A 21589-nucleotide genomic window follows, 5' to 3' on the forward strand; every position below is an offset into this window, starting at 1 on the left:
GCCACCTGCAAACCAGAGGCTAGGGACTGTTCAGCTGTGAAAAGGGGATAAGTGAACAAAGGTGGTTTTCCCCTCTCTCTCCTCTTCTGTCCATGCACTCTTCTGAATTGCTTCCTTTAGGAAACAGTTCTTGGATATTGTCTTGAACACTTAGCTTCTGAGATCCCATGCTGCCTGCCTCCCTACTGCTTAGAGAAGAAGAGCTCCCCATGCAGGGAGACACAGTTTCAGCTTTCCAATGCACAGCACAATCCTGAATACCATTTAAGTCATGTCACTCTTCCTTGCAAATGTGCAGCAATGCCAATTCTCTATAAATGGGAGCTGTTACAGCAGTGGGCATGCTTTAGGTAAGCAGAGAAGAAGGGAGTGTAGAGTGCTAAGGTAAAGTAAGTCCAGCTGCATGGGTGACAGCCTTAGGGAGAAAAAGGACTTTGGCTTGATCCTCATGGAAAAGGCAAGAACTAATGTGGGGTTGGCACCTGCCCTTCTATTGTACTGACAGCTTCCCTCCTGAGGCCCTCATGGTGGTGGACGACAGTTACTTTCCCTCCAAGCTCCTGACTTCCCCTTCTGTGGCGTGTTTGCCTCATCTACAAGAACTCCTTTCTATTGCCATTTCTCCCTCTTGGTCTGATCTCTGAGAAAAGGCTGAGTTTTCTCAGCCACTTAGGCACCCTGCCTCAAGCCAAGTCTCTCAGGCCCTCAGAGACAATGCAGTCACTGTTTGATGGGAGCATCCGTATGCCATGCCAAAGGATACTGTGCCAAGTATGAGGCAAACCTATGGCAAGCATCTGCTACAGCAGAACAGAGAGATGGCTCATTCACCTCGCCTGCAAACTCCCCACCCCATTCTCCAGGGCTGAAACCTCAGATATCTGAGGTCAATACACAGACAATAGCCTTTCCCATTAATGCAGAGTTGAGACATCCCCTATTTTGCAACATAACTTTCTACTGCCACCACAGCTCCCATTCCTCTTAGCCTAGAGCTGCATCTCAAACTTACTCCTTTTTGGTGCACCAGTTCCGACCTGATGTACCCAGTGCTGTTCTGATCTCATACCCTCAAAGAAATCTCTCATCCTCATGGAAATACCTGTTGGTCCTGAGTCCAATTCCATGGGGAATGACCCTTAGAAACTGATCTGACTGGTTACGCATTGCAAGCCTGGTTAAATAGAGAAGATTTCTGAGCTTGCCCATTCAGAAATCCTTAGGCTTTGTCCTTAAGTGAAAGACATGGGGAGTGGGAAATCACATATTTGCATGAAAATTCAGGCTATTCACTTTCTGCTTTATTTAGTAAAATAAATGGAAAAGTTCATGTGACCTCAGACAACCAATCTGTTCCTAGTGTCAGGAGGGACTGACAGGGGATGCTAGCCTGGCACCAAAAGCAAAAGAGAAGGAAGAAACCATCATGAGGGAAACAGACCTGTCAGTTTCTCTAGGAGCTACAGGCTGTATCTCTGATACTGCCATTTTGCTGTATTACCCTTTGCTCTGATAGTGGTGGCATAGAAGGACTCAAGTGTAGGGAAAAAACAGTGCTCCTGGAGTACAGAGAAAAGAGAGTTAGAGCCGGCAAATGAGAAGGGAGGAGAGATTCCTAGAGAGGACAGACAGCATATATGTATATGGTAAGGAGACAAGAAGCCATGGCTGACTTGGCCCCTTATTCCTACTGTCCCAGAAATTCCTGAGCAGTGCGCCTTAGTGAATTCTTCATACATCAAGAACAGGTGACTCTGGGCACAGTCATCCTGCAGGCTGAGAAGGAAATCAGAGTTCCTCATTGACAGCCTTCTCCTCTGGTTCATCCGGTTCATCTTCTTTCTAAAACACATTAGAGCAAACATTTTTCAGTTTTTCAACATGGTGATGATAGGAAATGAGCCAACTTAAAGGCCTCCTCTTGGTCTCTATGCCACTGCCCTGCCTATCCCATTTCAATTGCACAACACAGGCCCCTGACATGTGAGGCATCTGTGCTATAGCAAGGTGAGCTTTGGCAAAAAGAAAACTCTAACACTGAATGAACATGGAGATTAAATTGTCCTTTCCCCAGCAGAGAGCTCTGGTAGAGTCCTGAATCCTTGTCTGTGTACTCCATTCTGCAGCCTTCTTGACAGATTTCCTTTCTATCCCCACTGTCTGTCTCTCTGATCCCCTCCTGTCTGCTACCAGCCATTGTCCCCATTCTCAGTGTCCAAAAGCACCCTTCATCCTGTATCCCCAGCTGCTACTCTCAGAAAGTAGATGCTTCCACCAAGACCTTTTCATAGTTGCAGAGGTCAGTGAAGTCTACTTGCTGTAGACTAGAAGGCAGAGGTCAATGAAGAAAGAGGCTCTCCAAATACATCCATCTCTGCTCTGCTCTAGACCTAATGCTTTTCTGATATCCAGATACAAATGAAAATGAAAGAGGAGGTGGCAAGAGTGGGGACAAGATCAAGCAACTGAGGGTATTTTCCTCAAGAGCTTTTTGAGCAACAGCATTTTCCCACAAGGGTCAGCTTCCTGTAAACTATACTGGAGTTCCCCTTTACCTTCTGCTTTCTTTGTAAGAAAACATTACAGAAGTCCTGCACATGCTCAATGGAGACTTCATCCAGAGGCAACACATCTCGTTCCTCATCTGGTGTGTGGAATATAGCCAGAGCTGGCAGCTGGGACTTCTTCAGTTTGAAGAATGACACCACTCGTTCGTTGCCCTTCACATTGCTGTCTACCAGGACAAAGAGAATCTGTGATGGAAAGACAAGAGAAAGGGTGAGCAAAACAGAGACTGAGAGAGAAAACAGATCCCCAAACAGTGATCATACAAAGAATAACAGTGATATTATTTCAGTGAGTTAGGCTAGATCTGAGGAGATGTACCAGACTCCATTAGGACAACACTGCCAATGTCTAACTGTTCCCTGCAGTGCATTTTCCCATATTTTATCAAGTTCAGACTCACAATAGCAAACAAAGTGTCTTATTTTTCTTTTTTTAAAATGTATCCACACTATGACAGGAAGGCAGTCTCCATTTCTATTCTCTTTAATAGATGTAGAAACAATATGTCTGCTGTCTTGGTGGAACATGTAGAAGAAGCTGACTCCTCTCCTTGAGTGTCACTAGGATAAGATGATCACATTCTTGCAAGACTTGTGTGGATGGAGAACCAAACTCAACCGCAAGAAGATGTCAGTAAAGTCCAAGGCAACAAGAACTAGCAAAGATGAGAAAGAGTGTTTAGAGAGTACCAAACATGAGGGATGTATTTAAGTTAGCTGCAGTGACGAGAAATAAAGGTGCAATGGTTTGGGAAATGGGAGGAGCTGTTGGCAAGACACCAATGCCCACACAGACCAGCTCAGTGGAAAATCATTCAGAACTGGTGAGAGAAGCCCAAGAATGAATAAACCAGGACGAGAGTGGCCTACAGTTTTCCAGGGTCCCGAATATTCTTGGAGAACAAGGTCAAGCCAAGGATTGGTGACCAGCTCCATGATTTCATTTTAGATGTAGGTTTTATCTGTGATCTTACATGGTGCAGCAGGAATAGATAAAAATTTAAAATTCTGGACCTTGAAAGATTATCAGTAACATGTACATCTCAAAATTCTTTGTTAAATTATCTGTTAATGCTAATTGCAAACATTATATATAAATTTCATAAAATAAAATATATAAACAAATTCAGAAATTCAGTCAATGACCTGATTAAATATTACCCATTGGCAGGTGACATCCAAGCCAAAGAAGCAAACATCCAATTAATATATGTCATTTTATCTTCACTGTATCCTGTGTGATCTACTTGGCCTAGCATGTTATATGCACCTATGCACATGGATATGCCTTAACTTATACCAAAAAAAAGAAAAGTTTAAAAAAAGAAAATTAACGCACTGTGAAGATAATGGGCCTAGTTCCCAGCCTGTGACTCATGATTTTCTTTTCAATCAAGAACACTTAAGTCAGTTCAAAATTTTTTTTCTTTTCTAAAAATAAACCTGGTATATCTCAAATTCTTCACTTTAATAAATTTTCATTTATTAAAAAAACAAGTTTCTCCAGAAAACTTTCTTAGGCAAAAGCCTATGGGAAGAAGAAATAGTTAGGCTGGTGAAAGAGTTAACTGCAGTTAATCACTGTGATAACGAAACAGAAACAGTAGTTTCACTAAATATGACTGATATTTACTACATGCAGTTTCTCTTTCAAAAGTCAACTATGCCCCAAAGACAACAAGCTAATGAGCAGACAGGTTGTGGGGACCTTCTCCCAGAGGGCTAAATTCATTCTTTTGGAAAGAGTAAAACCTCATGCCATTTTGGCCCAACCCAAGAATCTATAAGCTGTGCATGGGAAAGGAACATAATTTCAACTCCACACTAGGTTGACATGAACTTAGTATGCATCCCCATGTCATCTCACCCAATCAGCACACAGACATGCTATTCTTGGTGATGCGTCCCTGGCCAGATATGAGATTATACCCAAAGTATAGCCAGTGTATGAGATGACTGCATTTGGACATGGATTACTAGGCAATCTCCTTAAAGTGCCAAACTGGAGAAAAGGATCTGTGATGAAGGATCTGATCTAAGAGGTGAACATCAGGTTTTCAGATGGAGCAGATGGAATTTGAACAACGGTTATGTTTTAGGGCTCTCCTTCCAACTAGCAAGCTGGAAATAGAGGCTGGTGTTGGAGGGAAGCACTCTCAGAGAGACTGTAGAGGAGATGGTACCACATTTTGACCAAATGTCTTTATGTCATTTACCACTTTTGATCTTCCCTTTGAAAGATCCAATGGACAACAAAAAAGCATTTTGTTAATCAAATGCCAGTCAAGAGGTTAATCAAAAAAAGCATTTAGAATTCCTAAGGTGTTAAATGTTAACACTTTCTATGCTAAAACTCTTCAGCTTTAAAACAGATTAATAGCATTTTAAAATAGTAACATAAACTTTAGTTGACATTCTTCACTTTATCAAACCTCCAGCCTTTTTTAAAAATCCCCAAACAAAAAAGCTGTAAATATTTTATCTATGAATACAAAAACAGAGTAAGAATAAAAAGAAATAAAAAGGTTGAGGTTTAGACCTCCAAACACTTTTTTGTCTGCTTCCATTATAGAAGAAAAGAACTAAAACACAAACAACTGGCCCATCAGCTAGAAAGGCTAAGACAGCATTCACAGTTCTTGACTTGGATGTGTCTAGTGACTCACACTTGGCTCAAGATTTTCAAGGTGCAGAAGTACAGCAAAAGTTCCTTCCCCTCTTGTGAGTGATATTCCAGAAATATAGGACAGACTGCAATTGTATCTGTCCATTGTCACTTGAAAGAAGACACCTTAATGCCTTCACTTGGCTATTAGAATGATTAATTCTTGATAAGAGCTGTGATATGGCACTTTTTTTTTTGTTTCAACAAAAAAAAATTATGCATCCTATGCTGGATATGCTCCAGTGTTCCTGCCAAAGACTGTGTAGTTATGCAGTTACAACTTTGAGGCAGTCAGCATGGTGGATTTGTACTGAGGCCACAAACACAGGAAGCCTGATCTCCCCCAGCAGCTGGAAACCGAGCAGATTTCTAAATGGGGACATTTCCATGACTGATTTCTCCTGGTGGAACTGGCATTTTCTCATGATGAATTTATTTTGTTGAAAGTTTCCCAACCGGCTGTAATGATAAAGAATGAATGCAGCAACTATTGAAAATTATACTGACCACCCTGCAAGGAAAGAACAGGTCTTTTACCCTGACTGTGCCCTTATGCTTCCATGGATAGGAGCCACTGTGCTTCCAGTACTGTAGCCACACTGAAAACTTTCCCAGCATTCAAGGAGACAGAAGGCAAAATGAAAACATGAGCAATTTTTCTGAGATGAAGCAATTTTTGTGATACATAATTTCAGCAATTCACTCTGCTGTATACATATTCCCTTGACTGGTTTCCTCAGTGTCCTCAAAGTGATATGATGCTGACTATTCATGAGCCAGACATGTCACCCTAGCTTTTCATAGATCAAGTTAAGAGGCTAGATCTGAAACTATTCCTGCATTTCCCTCAAGGAGAAATGTATTTTGCATATTTAGGACAACCACATACTACATTTCCATAAGAAAACAGAAACCCTTCCTAGTGGACATACTTCAGTTGTTACTCACATTCTTCACATGAGACAAGATTCATCTTGTCAAACTTCTGCCATTTAAAACTTCATCTGGTCTCAGCCAGTCATCTAGGCCCTCTCTATAATAAGTGGTGAGAGGCATTTTATTCCACCTGTTCTAAAAGGGAAGGAAGGACATGCCTGTCCTTCTCCATCAGCGATGGAAAGAGCCTATGGCCTTAGCTAGGACCACTTACCAAAGTTATAGTTCATCAAAACAAATCCCACTTCTGATGCCAACTCTCATATCACTGTTAGAAGCCAGTAGTTTCATCCAAAAGAGGTTTGTTTTCTGTCTTGAACTATCCTGTACAATAGCTGTTTTCTTCGGTTTTCCACAAAGTTGTTTCATCTTGTACCAGTGTTCTCGTCTGTTTTTGGAGGCCTGCTACTAGAGGCAGTGAAGATATGCTGCATGCCTGAGGCACTCCCAGCACCAGTTCCTCCCTCCACACAATATTCCAAGAACACAGAACACAGTGCGATATTATCTGTGCACTATCACTTGAAATAATCTCTCAGAGAATTTTGCAGACTGGTACTGTCTTGGTGTCTTGACAACTTGATTCCTAGCCCAGTGCTTTTAGAACAAGAAGTTCCTGGTAAATACTAGGATATGGAATGATGTTATTGCTCAAGGAATTCAATTTAATTGAGCATAGTACTCCAATGGTAGAAGCCAATTTCATATTTGCTATTTCTTTCTCTAAGGAAGGCAAACAGGAAGGATGATCAAGCCTCTATCCAGTGTTTGACCTTGAGCTTTATGGAGCTACAGCCTTCATTCTTTGAGAAAACTGCATAAGCAAAGAGATCAAATTCTTAAATTTGAGTAACTTCTCACATAGCTTCTGGTAAATCAAAGGAAAATGAAAACATTAGTCATGATTTTAAAAAAAAGAAACCTATAAAAACAACTTTACTGCAGGTATCTGTCAAGTGACATACGCAATCCATGTTTACAAGTTCCCCTGTTTATGACTAAAAGAGACATCTAAGTATTCTCTCTCTCAATTTTGGAGACATCAGTGTCTCACAAGAAAGATAAAAAGTGTATGAATGACTGTCTGCAAGAGGAAGGACACTGTCCTTTCATTTCTATGGAAGAATTCCTAAAGAATACTCAGCAGTTTCTCAGAATTCATTTCTAAATGGGTTCCACATACAAGTTAAAAGCGAATTTGCGAGCATCATTACCCACATCATTTTGACATTGTATACCAAGTATATCAGTTGCAGCAAAAGCTGCTTTTATTTTTCCCAAATAACCTTATTGAAACTTCTGCAAACACCCATGAAGTTCACCAGCTGTAACTGTCATGTTATACTCTCCTACTGTGGAAAGAAAACTGACGACACTTATGCTAGTTTGGCTCAGTGATGCAAATCCTAATATTTCCTTTCCAGCAGAAAGCCTGGATTTTTGGCAGTACTTTTCCAAATAAGCACATATTTGATTGCTATGGGATCTTTCCAAGAAGGCTGGTGGATTCTCTCCTGCAGCTGCAGTGCTCTGAGTTCTGTCTGTTTGCTGTTACCCATCCACAATTTTTTTCTTAAGGTCTGCTACAAAAGTACCATATTTCTTTTTATTCTTGTCAGCTCTTGGTGACTTACCATTATCTAACATTAGCACTTTCCTCTCCAGCTTTTTATAGCCTTCTGGTTCCACTATAATGTCTAGAGGAATCTAGAGTGTCTTCAGACACTCACTACTGCTCAGGGTACAGTTCAGGCTGTTTTCAAATAACAGCCCTCACCCAACCTGCACATTGATTCTCCATTTGAAAGCTTGAGTTTTCTCTCAGACAAAGATGAAAAGACCATAAACCAGAGATGAAGGGACCATAATCCAGGAACTGGCAGTAGATCACTTCCTTCACCATCCATTCTCTTCTCTCAGACTGCAGCAGAGCTGTGTGAAAGGATCGGTACCTCCTCCCCCACTTGGGAACCCTCTCAAGCCTCTGCACGTGCTCTGTGCTGTCACTGTGGAAAAGGTACAACATGCACCGAGTCTCCCCTCTCTGTTCTGGCACTCTGCAACCACTGTGAAACACTGCAGGCTCAGGTGGTACCTGCTTACAGGGAACCTGAACACCTCTCCACTGGACAGCAAGGATTCCCTACTTGAACTTCTGACAACACTAATGCACAGACAACCAGCCTACAGGCTATGAATTATTCATCAGTCATTCTAAATAAAATTTAATTCAATAATCTTGCATTTATGCACAGATACTTTCTGAGCTAAAAAAGGCAAAATCTGCTCAATACTTTGCTTGTTTGAAGTAAATCTGAGTTAACCTGGTAGCCCTAATAACAGATAACTCCACTTGGAAAAATTAGCCAACAGAGATTTCCATGCTACTGTGCAGTGGCTGCTTCTGGTACCCAAACTAATTCAGGTATTTCTACATGACAAAGCAATGGAGACAACCCTGAGTGGACATATTACTCTGCTTACTCCTTTCAATCTAGATCTAAAATCTAGATACAGACAAACAGACAGATGGGTCCTAGCTCTCTCATACTGCTTTGTTAAGAGGGCAGTCCAAATCACAATTTAGTTCTCAGAGTGCAACTCCTTTGGTGGAAAGAACTTGTTATACTCTCAATCACTTCATCTATGTGCCTTGCAGTATCACTGAAGTGAAATGGTAATAGTCAAATCCTCACATCTTTAGTCTCGATATTTTCCTCTGGCAAACTCCCACTGTACTAATTTGATGGGAAAATTCCCTGCATGAATGAAAAAAAAGACACTAGATTTGCTTGTGGCTAATTCATAAATTATCTGGACTTCAGTACAACATTTTATCCAATGCTTTGTAAAGTATTTCTAGGAAAATTAACTCACATCCACGCAGATCTGGGCTTGTCACATGAAGTGAAAACTGGACGCAGCCATATCAGCAAAGGATAGTGAGGCTGAACAGTGATGCACTGCATTAGAAGAGTTAGTTGGTGGGAGGAGACTTGTATCAGACTCTGCAGCTCATGGAAGACAGGGATAATGATGTCACTATAGCACATATCTCATAAGAGATGTCTGGAATTTTTCAGAGAAAGGAGTTTTCTTTCATCAGTATGGATTTATCACAGCAAAACACTTTTCAAGAGACCTTTTGACTTTGATATATGGTTTCTGACTGGTCTCTGGCCAACAGGTGGGAGATTGCAAGGTCCAAAGTAGTCCTGCCATGAACAAATTTCAAGACTTTTGAGGGTGCATGGTTCCGAGGCAGCCCCTCCATTTCAAGCTGAGGATATACTTGCTTTTTAATCTGCCCCTTCAACAACACAAGTAGATGCCTGCAGGTGTTCTTGTTCCCAAATCCCAACTTTTTCCAGCCCCATGCTCCACCACTGCTGCAAGCTTCTTCCCGCACCCTGTCTGCCATTCTCCCCTGCCCTAAATGCCTTCCCATTGTTCCAAATCCTCATTTGCCTGTCAGTTCCTTCCTCTGTTCCCTGGACACAAATTCCTCTGTAATTCAGCTGCTGGTGGAGAATCAGCCATAGGAAGATTTACTACTTGGGGAGTCAGCAAAGGGGTGGGAACTGGGGGAAATTTCTCTAAAAATCATCATCTATCCCACAACCTTACTGTGGGAAATCTGACGAACCTATCTGCCATTCCTTTAAAATAGCCCATTCCCCAGGACCCAACCAGAAGGCTAAGAGTTAAGAAGTACCATGACATTAATTGCTATCTGGTCACTTATATAACGCTCCTTGGCATCTTGCAGGCTGTATATACAAAATCACCTCTCACACCAGTGGAATGTAACCACCGCAAGACTGAACTGGAGCAGCTGTTTGTCATCTCCCAGTTGCAAGGGAACAAAACTGGACCAGAAGCAAGGAAGAACAAAATGTCCTACTAAGAGAGTGGGGGAGCAGGATACAGAAGAAATTTTCTCCATAAGGAGGCAAACTGGCAGAAGATGAACAGATCCAACCCCTCCACTTGATTATCCAGCTAATCCTCTTTTCCTCCCATTTGGCTTTTGCTCCCCTATCACACAGGGTAGGAGATGATGTCCCCCCATCCACAGAATAAATCACTGTTCTCCCTTCTCTCCTTGATGGATCGTGTTCATCTCTGTTTGGACTCACCTTCCCCTGGAAGAGCTCTGCTGCCTCACGAAATCTGCGCATGCGCTCAGGATGCTCTGGGGACCTCTTGTCTGTGATCAGGAGGAGATGAAACTGGACAGAACTGTGCAGCAGACCAATTGCTGTCTGCCAAAAACACAGCCATCACCGACATAGAGAGAGAGACATAGGCAAGAGATTAAGAATATTCAACCTGCATTGGATGCATTGCCAGGCAGACATCAATTCTCATATTTTAGCTGAAGCTCCTTTGCAAATAACCCTTACAAGCAGGACAGCTTTCTTTGTAGGAGGGTACGGTAAGCAGCAGAAGGGATCCACTTTGGGTTCTTTGTAGAAGCTCTTAACCTCCTGGTTTCACTTATTCCTGAGCCAAGAGTCTTAAGACCACAAGGGCAAAGCCTCAGGATGGCCAGTGACTAGGCAAGTGGACTGTCTGGATACAGCAAGCTGAAGTCTAGAGGGGCAAGGAAGTGGAGATGGAAGGCCAGCAAACACTAAACCATGGTGCACTGAATCACTGAGGTCTGGCACCTGGCCGAAATGGGAGCAAGAAAGTAGGAAGGATTTGTGGTGTTGGGACTGGTGTGTCCCCTCATTTCCTTTCTTTAGCATTAAGCTGTATGTAGTGAGGAGGATTCCCCAGTAGACCCCATTTCAGCAGCCTCAGGAGCTGGGCAGCCCAGAGCCCTGAGGGTTAACATTGTTTCTGCAGGTATCCACTGGGAAAAGTCCTGGAGCTGGCAGTCCCTCCATCCCCTGGGGAAGGGCCAAGCAGGCAGCATACACTGGCCCTCTGACTGAGGAGACTGGGGCTGGCATTGACCAAGAAGTCATTGCTCTGTCTCCAGGCACTGGGCAATTTGTCATCTTACTTCTCCTGTCCTCTTCCTGCAATGCAGCCTCTCCCTCAAACTAAACAGAAGCCTGGCCAGGCTACAGCTGACCTGCTGCCTCCCCCATGCCACTGAAACCACAGAGATGCAGACAGCCCAGCTCCCCACCAGCACTTCCCTGAAGGAGCAGAAAGTTTTGACACATGCTAAGAGTAACAGTGAAGGGGTCAGGGAGCACACTTCTGCAAGGACTGTGCACCACAAAGCATCTATTTTTTTGGCGGCCGGGACTTACCTCTTAGCCTAATGTTTATCAGGCACTTTGTATCACTTAACTTCTGTGTAGTGTGCAGATGGGGCACGAGATAGTGTAGAGGGGATGCAAACCAAGGCTGAAGAGTGTTAGAAGAACTCACAGGAGAAGACAGGACTGGAAAAATAGAGGATGAAGCCAGGCAGCACCGAAGGGCACTACAGGACTGGGCTGAGAGGGTGCAGGACTAGTGCACCAGTTGCTCTGGCAACTCCCCACAAAGGTGTGTTTGTTCACACAACCTTTTGCAAGAGAGATCAGCATGACTTACTAGCATAGGCTCATCAGCATGGCTGGATCACATCCAACTCTCCTGGAAAGTACACAGGGTGATCATTGCCTAAAAATTGCCTACAGTATGTAGACGAAACAGTAAGGGCCCCAGGATAGGGATAGAAACTCTTGGCAGGGCTTAGATCGATCCATGTGACCCAAGACTTTGCTGACCTGTAACATTCTTAAATGGAAACAGCATATGCACTGGGAATAAATATTTATGAAAATCCAAGTTACATTAGTGGAGCTGGGAGGGCTTCAGGCCTTGGACTGCAGGAGGCACTGTTAATTGCAGCATATTGGTAGGACTCCAGAGGGTCAGGAGAAAACTGGAACTGGAACATGTGTACTGCAAGTCAGACTGGAGGGGACTGGCTGAATAGCTCAGGGACTTCTAGGTCAGGAAGACAGCCTGAGTACTGAACAGGACACAACAACTCAAGAGCCCAAAGTATCATCAGAAATGCGTGAAAAGGAGCAATATTCTAATCAATTGCCAAAAGATACAATGGAGGCTAAAATATTACAAGGATTCAGAAGGACTGGGTGTTTATAAAGATAACAAGAACATCCCTGCTGCCATTATTTGAGTATTTTCAAATGGGCTGTAAGGACAGCTGGGCAGGAAATAGCTTTTCTGTCCCAGGAAATATTCTGTGATTTTGAAATATTTTTTATCATCCCTTATCAAGATGAAAACCAAATCCACTTTTTTTTTCTTTTTTTGGAAAACAGAACTTCTACAATATTTCACTTGGAAACAAAATGGAGTATTTCCAAAACAAAATGCCCTCTCCCCCGGCAGGCTGCACCTGAACTGGGGAATGGCCAGCCCTCTTAGTGATCCTTGGCACTGGTTTCAAAGGTACAGCTTTGAAACAGGTTGTGCCATTCTCCTTTGATTAAACTAAGCCTGGTCAGCACTATTGTAGCTATTCAGAAGTCCAAAAAAAAAAACAAAAAAAAACCAGGAATGACAGAAGTCAGCCTTGTGCCATCACGGCTTCTGGGACACATTGGCTCCATAGTAACCAGCCCACTGAACTGCTGGGATCTCAGGAGAGCCTAAAAATCCTAATCCTTGGTACCCCACTGAATGAGGGGAGAGACACGGGGACCCCGGAATTGCCAGGCAGGTGGAGGGGCAGTGAAGATGGCCAGGACAGGAACACTGTATGAAATAGTCTGATTCTGTTGAACTGACAAATTCTGGGAGTTGCACACATCTGCGTGTACAAACTCTTGGGCCAGAGGAGGCCCGAGGAGAAGGCTGAGTGCCAGGGCAGGGGCTGTGGAGAGCTGGTAGTTACCACAGGGTTGTACTCAGTCACCAGCCGGAGCTCATTCATCCGAATGAAACGAATCATCTTCTCAGCATTGACTTCTTTCCCATCTGTGATATCCAGATCCCTCCGGTCATCATCTGCCTGAAGACATGCAAAGACACCTACAGTCACAGCTGTCCCCTCCCTCAGTACTTCCTCCAGAGGAGCCGATGGGCATTCACTCACCAGTGCACACAGACACCCCTTGGGATATCACCTTTCTCTCCTGCCCACAGCATAATCCCCATTTCACGACATCCAGACCCATTAGATTTATAGATCTGCCTGAGCATAGAGAAAATTTTCTCCCACTCTCCCTCAGTCTCCCAAGGACAAAGCAAACTCATGGCATAATAGGAATTACTAAGGATGCCAGATATCCCCACAGTAGCAGCTCCTACTGCACTGAGACGGGGAGGATTAGCTGATAAACTTTTCTAGGGGCTGGGGGGAGAGATTATTAAAGCAGCCTAACTCCTTGCATCGATCTTGGCTTTACATCGCTCTTTAAAATCTTCATCTGCTTATTCTATTTCTTCTAAAAGTAATAAACATTGGCATGGGGCTGTATGGATTTCCTGGAAACATTGTGCAAGCAGGAAATCTCTCCAATAAAAAGAGTTTTTTTCTCCAGTACAGCAGAAAAAAAATCAAGCCCAGCAGATTTTAGCTTTAGAGGAAAATCCATCTTGCCACACATCTCCCCACACTTCACCCACCCACCCAAATGGTGGTTTAATTTGTTGAGGTTTGTTTGACCTGGTAAACAGAGAAAAAGAAGGCAAACTTTAAATAATAGCTAAACCACCCAAAGGGGCACAGTTGCTGTATAGTAGAGGGATGGGACCATGGGAGATGACTGAGCTGAGCCATAGGGATGCTGGGCTGTGATATGCAATAGGATCAAAGTTTGGGATTTAAAGACCTTTTATACACATGTTGTATGAGGTTCTTGGGGCTAAGGAAATGTCCACATACACACCCCAATTTTATTCCCTGCATCTGTACATCCTCTGAAAGCGCATGTTAGTTTTTCCAGTGGTGGGCAGACATCCAAAGCCCCCTTTGCTGTTCTGTGGTCATTAGCAAGGACTTTGATCTGGCGCTCTGTCTGGCCACCCAAACTGGTGCTTTTCAGACTGTGCAGCCTGACTCCTCTCTCAGATTTGCTCCAGCATAAAATGAAAGGGCATCTCCACTCTAGTGATGGGATCAGGCCAGCGCAACACCTATGTGGGTGAGACCAACCTAAAGCACCCTGTACCCTACAGAAAGCCCTCTCTTGACTTTCATGGGCTTTTGCAAACACTTGGCTTCTATTTTGGGACAATAATATCCTAAATGCATTCTCAACGGTTACGATTCCAAGAAAATAAGGCTGAAAAATATCCTGCATCTTATAGTTTAAGCTCTGGTCAAAATGTCTTTATCACTCCATGTAATTAGCTAATTAGCATCTGTTAATTATGGTTTTTTTAGGTCTATCAGGCCAGATTCTTCACTAGAATAAATCAGCCTAGCTCCACTATCTGAAAAGAAGTCTCACCAGTTGACAGCAGCCCGTCTTGCTGCTATCATTACGGTTTAAACGTCTAAGCATTATATGTGTTTCATGCCACACAAAATGGAAGAAGTGGTTTATGCCTCTGATTCACTGCTATCCTGGTCATGCATCTTTATATTCTTCAAATAAGTATTTGACTGCAAGTACCTGTCCCAGTTCTTTTTTCTTTTCTATGACTCCTTAGTCCTACACATAGTATTCAGCAAGGAATAAAAGGAAAAATAATGTGCCTGACTAACTTAAATTTAGGAAAAATTCAAAATTATGCAAGTGAATTGTCAACCACGTCACCTGTCTAGTGTATGTTTCTTGTCTTTTTTTTTTTCCTATTAAACCAGGATTTGACTGTAAAAGCTGGACTGTGAATGGGGAAGATTAAGTATTATCCAAATTCCAATACCACTTTCTTTTATCAAACGCTGTCCCAATACAATTATTCTTAATATCTGTCACAGTGCAAAAACAAAGGATCTTTTCAATGTTTTGGAAGAAAATCATCATGACTAAGAACCACAAGTGAGATGGGTGTTGCTTCAAATTGCAACATCTGCACAAGGCAAATAAAAGGTTAAATAAAAGGCACTTGCCTACATGTTGCTCATTATTAGATCATTCTCCTCATACTATTTGGACTAGGCCAGTGGTAAACACAGGGCAGGAAATGATGATAGAAAGGGGAACAAAGTGGCTTTATATAATCTTTGTACGACCTGGATCTAGGTATGGGCCAAGATACCATACTTAGATTCTCTAGCACACAGAGCTTCCTAGTGTGCTTAGAGCTCCATACAGCACTTTATGGGCTTTTATAACATCTTGTACTACCTAGGGCCCTCTCATCCTCAGATACACCTCTCTTGCCCAGCTTTCAAGTGTCACACTTGTGTGATAAGAGGCAACACAAGGAAATTCATATAAACAATGGAATACTTGCTCTTAGCTTTTGTTAATATTTTTGGAGCAAGTACAAGACCCTTCTCAATATGGTCCCTTTAAACTGGAGCAAACAAAGCTTCAAATTCAGAGTGAGGCACCCAAAATTACAGCAGGAGTCAAAAAAAGTTTGAACTTGTACAGCATCCATCCCTAAGAAACTGCAAAGTAATGTTTTGAATGGGTCCATCCCCAAAGCATAAGAGCTAAGACAGAACAGAGTGTGGATCTGGTTTCAGTCACGAAGGAAAAATTGTGCATCCAGAGAGACAGTTTTGCCTGCCTGAAGTGACACTTGGCAAGGTTTGATTTCAAGCCTGCTGTGTTGATCCATTGTAACATGGTCTCTAGATGCTTTTCATGTGTCTCAGGAGTCTTTCCAAAACCACAGGAACACCAGCCAAGTAACACTGAGCTCCAGGCTGGTTGCTTAGAAACAGAGACATCATTCTTTGCAAAGCACTGGGTGCTGGACCAGATCCACAGGGCACACATTTAAAATGGAGAATCTCATCACGTGTCATAAGTGCTGCATGTCTTAGGGATGCATGCTCTGTAAGGGAAAAGCAAAAGGCCACTTTGGAGCAGGAAGTTCTACGGATATGCCTTTTAGGTGTGCAGGTAGACTGACTGTTAGTGATAAGCATTTTTTGGCTTGCTAGCACTAAGCAGAGATGAATAATCTTTAGTCCTCTTCTTTATCAACAGAGATTTAATTTCTTTTGTAATGTGATTACGGGTCATTTTTAAGCTCTTGTTCTAAAGCCTCTCTCACTAAAAATAGTAGGCAGTGTCACTTCTATTGAATTTTAATTCTGTAAGTATATCCTCTTGTATGGCATAATGTTTACCTGGAACTGAGCATTCCTTGAAAATAGCCCTGGGATCCACCTGGCTTAGCTCTTTACAAGGCACCGAGGCAACACCTGGTCTCTGTAACACCCGCCCTCTGCATCTCCAGCGCGCTTTACGCATTCAGCAGGCTGCACAAGCAGGACCCGTTACACACGCGCAGAATGCCTGGCCCTGCTACGCGTTTGCCTTCTCCTCTCCAAATATCCTCCGCCTACGACGGAGGATATTGTCCCACCGTGGCGGGACCGCTGCGTCCCATGTGCCACGTGGGGGATTTGCAGGGCCCTCCGCACCAGCAGCAAGGCCGCCAGGCCTTCGGCCTTCACGCCGGCTGCGGGGTGCGAGGCCAGGCACCCCCATCGCCGCTCAGGGCGCCCGGATTTGAAGAGTCGGGTGCGGGGGCCAGGGTGCGGGGGCCCTGGGGTCCCCCGTCCGTGCCTGCCTGCCTGCCTGCCTGCCCGCCAGGGGCTGCTGGGGGTCGCCAGGGCCCGGTGCAGCCCCGCGGCCCACGCACCCTGCGGAAGAGGGCGAGGGTGCTCGCCGGGGCGTCGTACTGGGACCGCGCCGCCGGGCTGGTGCTGAGGCCGAAGGGCACCTCGGGGATCAGGCCCGCCGCCAGGCGAAACTCGGACGCTTCGGGGCTCTCCAGCTCCTGCAGAGAAGGGAGGGAAGGGAGAGGGAGAGAGAGGGACGGGGACGGGGGCGGGGGGGGAGGGAGAGGGAGAGGGAGGAGGGAGGATGAGGAGCGGCGCCTCCCCACCGCCCGCCCGGACGTGGCGCGAGGGCGACACCTGGCGCCCGCCGCGGCCCCCTTGCCCCACTGACTGCCCCCTCGCCCCACAGCCTGTCCCTTCACCCCACGGACTGATCTCTTCGCCCCACATCATCCCCCCTCAACCCACCACCTGTCCCCTTACCCCACTGTGTGTCTCCTTGCCCCACAGCCTGCCCCCCCCCCCCGCCGTGCTGCCTGGCCCCCTCGCCCCACAGCCTGTCCCCTCACCCCACAGCCTGCCTCCATCACCCCACAGACTGGTCCCCTTGCCCCACATCATCCCCCCTTACCCCACCACCTGTCTCCTCACACCACTGTCTGTCCCCTCGCCCCACAGCCTGTTCTCCTCACCCCACCACCTCCCTTCCTCACCACACACCTGCCCCCCTCACCCCACCACCCGCCCCACTGCCCCGGGCTGGGGTGGGAAGCCAAAGGGGCTGGTAGGGGCTGGGGTCAGCGGCGAGGGGCGAGCTGGGCTCTGCAGTCCCGGGGCGCCCCAGACCAGCCATGGGCAAGGAGGGGCTGGGCAGGAGCCCCAACCACACAGGGTGTGAGGGTGCTCGCCCAGAAGCCCTGCCGTTGCACATGGTTTCTCTTGCTCCTCCATTTGCCCCACAAGGCCCAGCAGGGGATGGGGCCCATGTGTGTCACTAGGTCCCATCAGGGCCCACAGGGACTGTGTGCGTGCACCCATGTGTGCGTGCACCTGCACGCGTGCATCCATCTCCCCCGCAGGGCCCTTCACAGAAACAGAGCTCCCAGGATGGGGAGGTGGATTAAAAGCAGCTCCTGCAGCAGGGGTGGAGAGCGCCTTCCTCCCCATCTTGCCCTCCCGTTGTCTCCTTCCCCGCACTGCTGGGATCCTGTGCAGAGATCCCTCCCCCTGACGCCTACCTCACCTCACAGGGACAGGGAAGGAAAGGCACCGGGGCTGCGATGCCAATTACCTACTTTGTCATGTGCTGGGAAGCTGTTCATCGCAAAACCACAACTGCCAGGCAGCTACAGCAGTGCGGAAATCTCAGCTTGCGTTTCTTTTAAACCTTGTTTATTATTCCCATGCTCACAGATAAAACTGTGATGATGTAAGGCCCTAGAGCTCTTAAAAGGCAGGGGAAAAATCCAGAATCCAGAGGTATCACACTTAAATATATACATCTTTTACATATATATGTATATAATAATTTTAAGATAACCTCTTGGTTCTGGAGTCAAGGTTTACAATTTTTAATGGCTTGGGTTAGCAACAAAATATCCTGGTTCCCTCTAAAAAAGTGTCTAAACGTATCCTCTAAAAAGTAGCTAATACAGATATATTAAATGGTGGAAATGTGCAATTTCTCAGCAATTTGGGATCCATTTTCTTTCATGCAGTGAGAGCATTAGCTACAGCCCTAGCCCATATTAAAGCTTCCACTGCTGTTTCCATTCTGAACTTTTCTTTTGAGTGATGTATCTCTTGATAGTTCTACTTATTGGATTCAAATTCTCAAGATACAGTGTCTGCTTGGAAATTGTTTTGTTTTTCTTCTTGGTTTCAACAGTCAGCTCAGCTGCTTGCGAGCCCAAAGAGAATGGAAAACAAAATTCTTTCCTCATTCAAAGAAAAACAACTCTCGTGACCTGTTTTGGAAATGCCAGCGCATCAAAATGGCTTTGGTGAGAGAGCTAAAGTATGGCATGAAAATAAGCTCACTGAGTTTTGGAGCATTCCTATGAAAGATGGGGTCTAATAAGGCCAAGTCTGACCTTTTCGTGCGTGCACACTGGGTTTCTGGAGCAGTGTGCTGTTTTCTCGTCATGGCATGCTGTTCCCAGTAAGGGAGGCCATGCTCATTACACACAGCGCTTGCAGAGCTGCATACTGCAGTGAACTGAAAGGCTGCAGCAGAGAAATGATTTATGGTGACCAGAGAACATGGACATCATTTGGATGAATTTAGTCTTGGGCAGAGGGCCAAGACAAGCCCTCATGGCACACATACCTCCTTATCTACTGTTTAAATGCAGCCCTGTTGTGTATCATGCATTGAACGCAAGACACATTGCCGCTTCTGCCTCATGCTCGCTGCCGCCGAGGTTGTCCCCCCAGTGCAGCAGTCTCTCCCTGCTCTAGGATCTGGCGTGCCGAATGTGATCAGTGTCCTGTTAAATCTGATGGATGAAATCACGGAGCGGGAGGAAGGTCGTGGTGGTGCAAGACACCGGTGGCCGTGCCCCAGCGTTGCTTGGCCCAGAGAGCAAACACTCTCCCTGCCACAGCTCAGTGCAAGGCCTCTGCCAACAGCAGGCGACAGTGCCCTGGGTACAGCCCGGCCACAACATCAAACAGTTACCCTCTGTGAAGGAGACATCTGAGCACTTTCACTCGGTATATGCAGCATACCTCGCTGGTTTGCCAAAGCATAGCAAGAGCAGCCTCCGAGGGAGCTCTGCATGCCCACAGGTGCACAGCATGCAGCAGCTGATGCTCTGCGATCAGTGCGTAGCACGGCCGCTGGGGCACCTGCCTCCGCACTGACACACTGGTTGCTGCCCATGCTGCACAGGCAGAAACATTGTTCCTCGCTCGGTGATGTTCTGTGAGATGCCTTTGCCCTATACCGAGGGCATGACTCCCTCCCTAGGCTGCTCTCCAGCCTCAGGCACAGGGCAGGAGGAGGAAAGGAGCTATTTTTGAATGGATGAAGTCTCTCTCTGACAGAAGCCATGAGGCAGTACACAGGCAGCAGGAGCCCAGAGCAGAGTTCAAGGAGAGGGGAAAAAAGGTGCAGTGGGAGAACTCAGAAATAGCAAAAATCCTGTTGGCCTCTGCTTTTTGTTGCTCTAACTCCATACATGTTTTTGTCTCGTTTCATAGGGAAAAATATTCATGCCATTTTGGGGGAAAGGGACACCCACCTATCAGTCATTCTTTAATATCTTTGGCCAATTTCAACTGAGTTTAAACACAGAAAGGCAGAGATCACAAAGCTATCAACTTTGGGGAAACAAAGCAGACAGATAGAGAGACCATGCTAATATCCACCCTGAGGGGAGGCTGCAGCATGAGCCCAAATCCTCCTAGACTTCAGAAAAACCACACCAGCACTCCTCCCTGAGACATGACATCCTCGGCTCTGTCATGCAGGCAATGCCTTGCTCATTTTCAGTGATTAAAGCAAACAACCAATGTTCCCTCTCACCCCTTGCCAGTTCACTGTATTTCTCAGCCACCCACATTCCCGTTTTGTTTCCCCTGCAGCATTTCCGTTCCTCCTCCTCCAGGGCTCCTACAGACTCCTACACATTCCTCCCTTGCTCCATCACTCTCTCTACACATAGACCAAATTCCTGGCATTCTCCTTGTGGCCTGTCGCCTAATCCCTCCACGTGTCTGTTACAGCCTCAGCATCTTTCCAGAGAGGGAGCTGCCTTTAGAAGGTGTTTACACCACATCCAGCCCCACACTCCCATCAGGCCAAGCCACAGCTAACACTAGAAAAAGGAGAGGTGGTTTGAACATACCTGGAAGAATCCAATGACTGCCACCTCTGCGCCACTGATGAAGGCTTTGACGTCCTCTGTATTGTTCAACAGCACAGGTTTCTTTGCACTTCCAGCCATGCCTGGACAGGAAAGGTCAGGATTGGACAGAGAATACATAAAGAGCAGCTCAAAGAAGTTCCCCCACGCACTCACAGGCATCACACCCTTTACATGTTTGCCTGCACTCTCAGCACACCTCTCCCAGCACAACACTTGCATAGCATACCCTGAGGAAGCAGGCTCAGCATAAGGAGGCCTCACTCAGCATCCTTCTCCACTCCCTTGCAGACCCTCATGGACTTCTCCCCCCTAGAAACCTTTGTGGCACTCCCCCCCGCCAGACCCAGACTTCTCCCTGAGCCAGGAGGAAAGCTCACTTACCATGGGATGCAGAGCCTCTGTCATCAGCACATCCTGCTGGGGAGCCCCCGGTGAGGAGGATAATGAAGAGACATGTGAAGATGGAGGTGCCCATGATCCCAGCTTCCCTTCTCTTCACCATGCCACCCTGCTCTGGTTCTCTACTAGGCAAGTGACACGTCAGGCGTTTCTTGGTGGGAAGGGAGCAGCTGGCCCAGGGCAAAACCTTCAGCTCCTGAGATAACTGCCTGGCAGGGGGAGCACACAGATGCCTCTCTGTTGTGGAGACATCAGCCTTGGAGAGAGCCCCACCACCAGCTGGGTTCTCACAGACACTGCCCATCACCATGTCCTCCTCATCCACAGTGTTGGGCATCTCAACTACTCAGCGCAGCTCTCCTCGCACCCACACAACCAGGCACCATAAATTGCTAAGAATAGCCCTGCTTGTAGAGGGAGGCCATTGCACTTTCCTAAGCACTCTCCCACAAAGGGTCATTCTCCCTCACACTCG

General features: G+C 45.9%; 1 protein-coding gene across 1 annotated transcript; it reads right to left on the minus strand.

The window, feature by feature from the left end:
• Positions 1-1341: 1341 nt before the first annotated feature.
• On the minus strand, positions 1342-21217 carry ERP27 (endoplasmic reticulum protein 27). Its single transcript, XM_067289906.1, has 7 exons — positions 21097-21217; positions 20695-20795; positions 16924-17061; positions 13043-13159; positions 10308-10433; positions 2556-2753; positions 1342-1842 (listed from the first exon to the last, which is right to left on the minus strand). Exons 1-7 carry the CDS (start codon positions 21215-21217, stop codon positions 1789-1791), a joined length of 855 nt encoding a protein of 284 aa, XP_067146007.1. The 3' UTR covers positions 1342-1788.
• Between the last annotated feature and the right edge of the window lie 372 nt (positions 21218-21589).

Source organism: Apteryx mantelli, chromosome 1 (genome assembly GCF_036417845.1).
Source record: "Apteryx mantelli isolate bAptMan1 chromosome 1, bAptMan1.hap1, whole genome shotgun sequence".
In the NCBI taxonomy this organism is placed as follows: Eukaryota; Metazoa; Chordata; class Aves; order Apterygiformes; family Apterygidae; genus Apteryx; species Apteryx mantelli.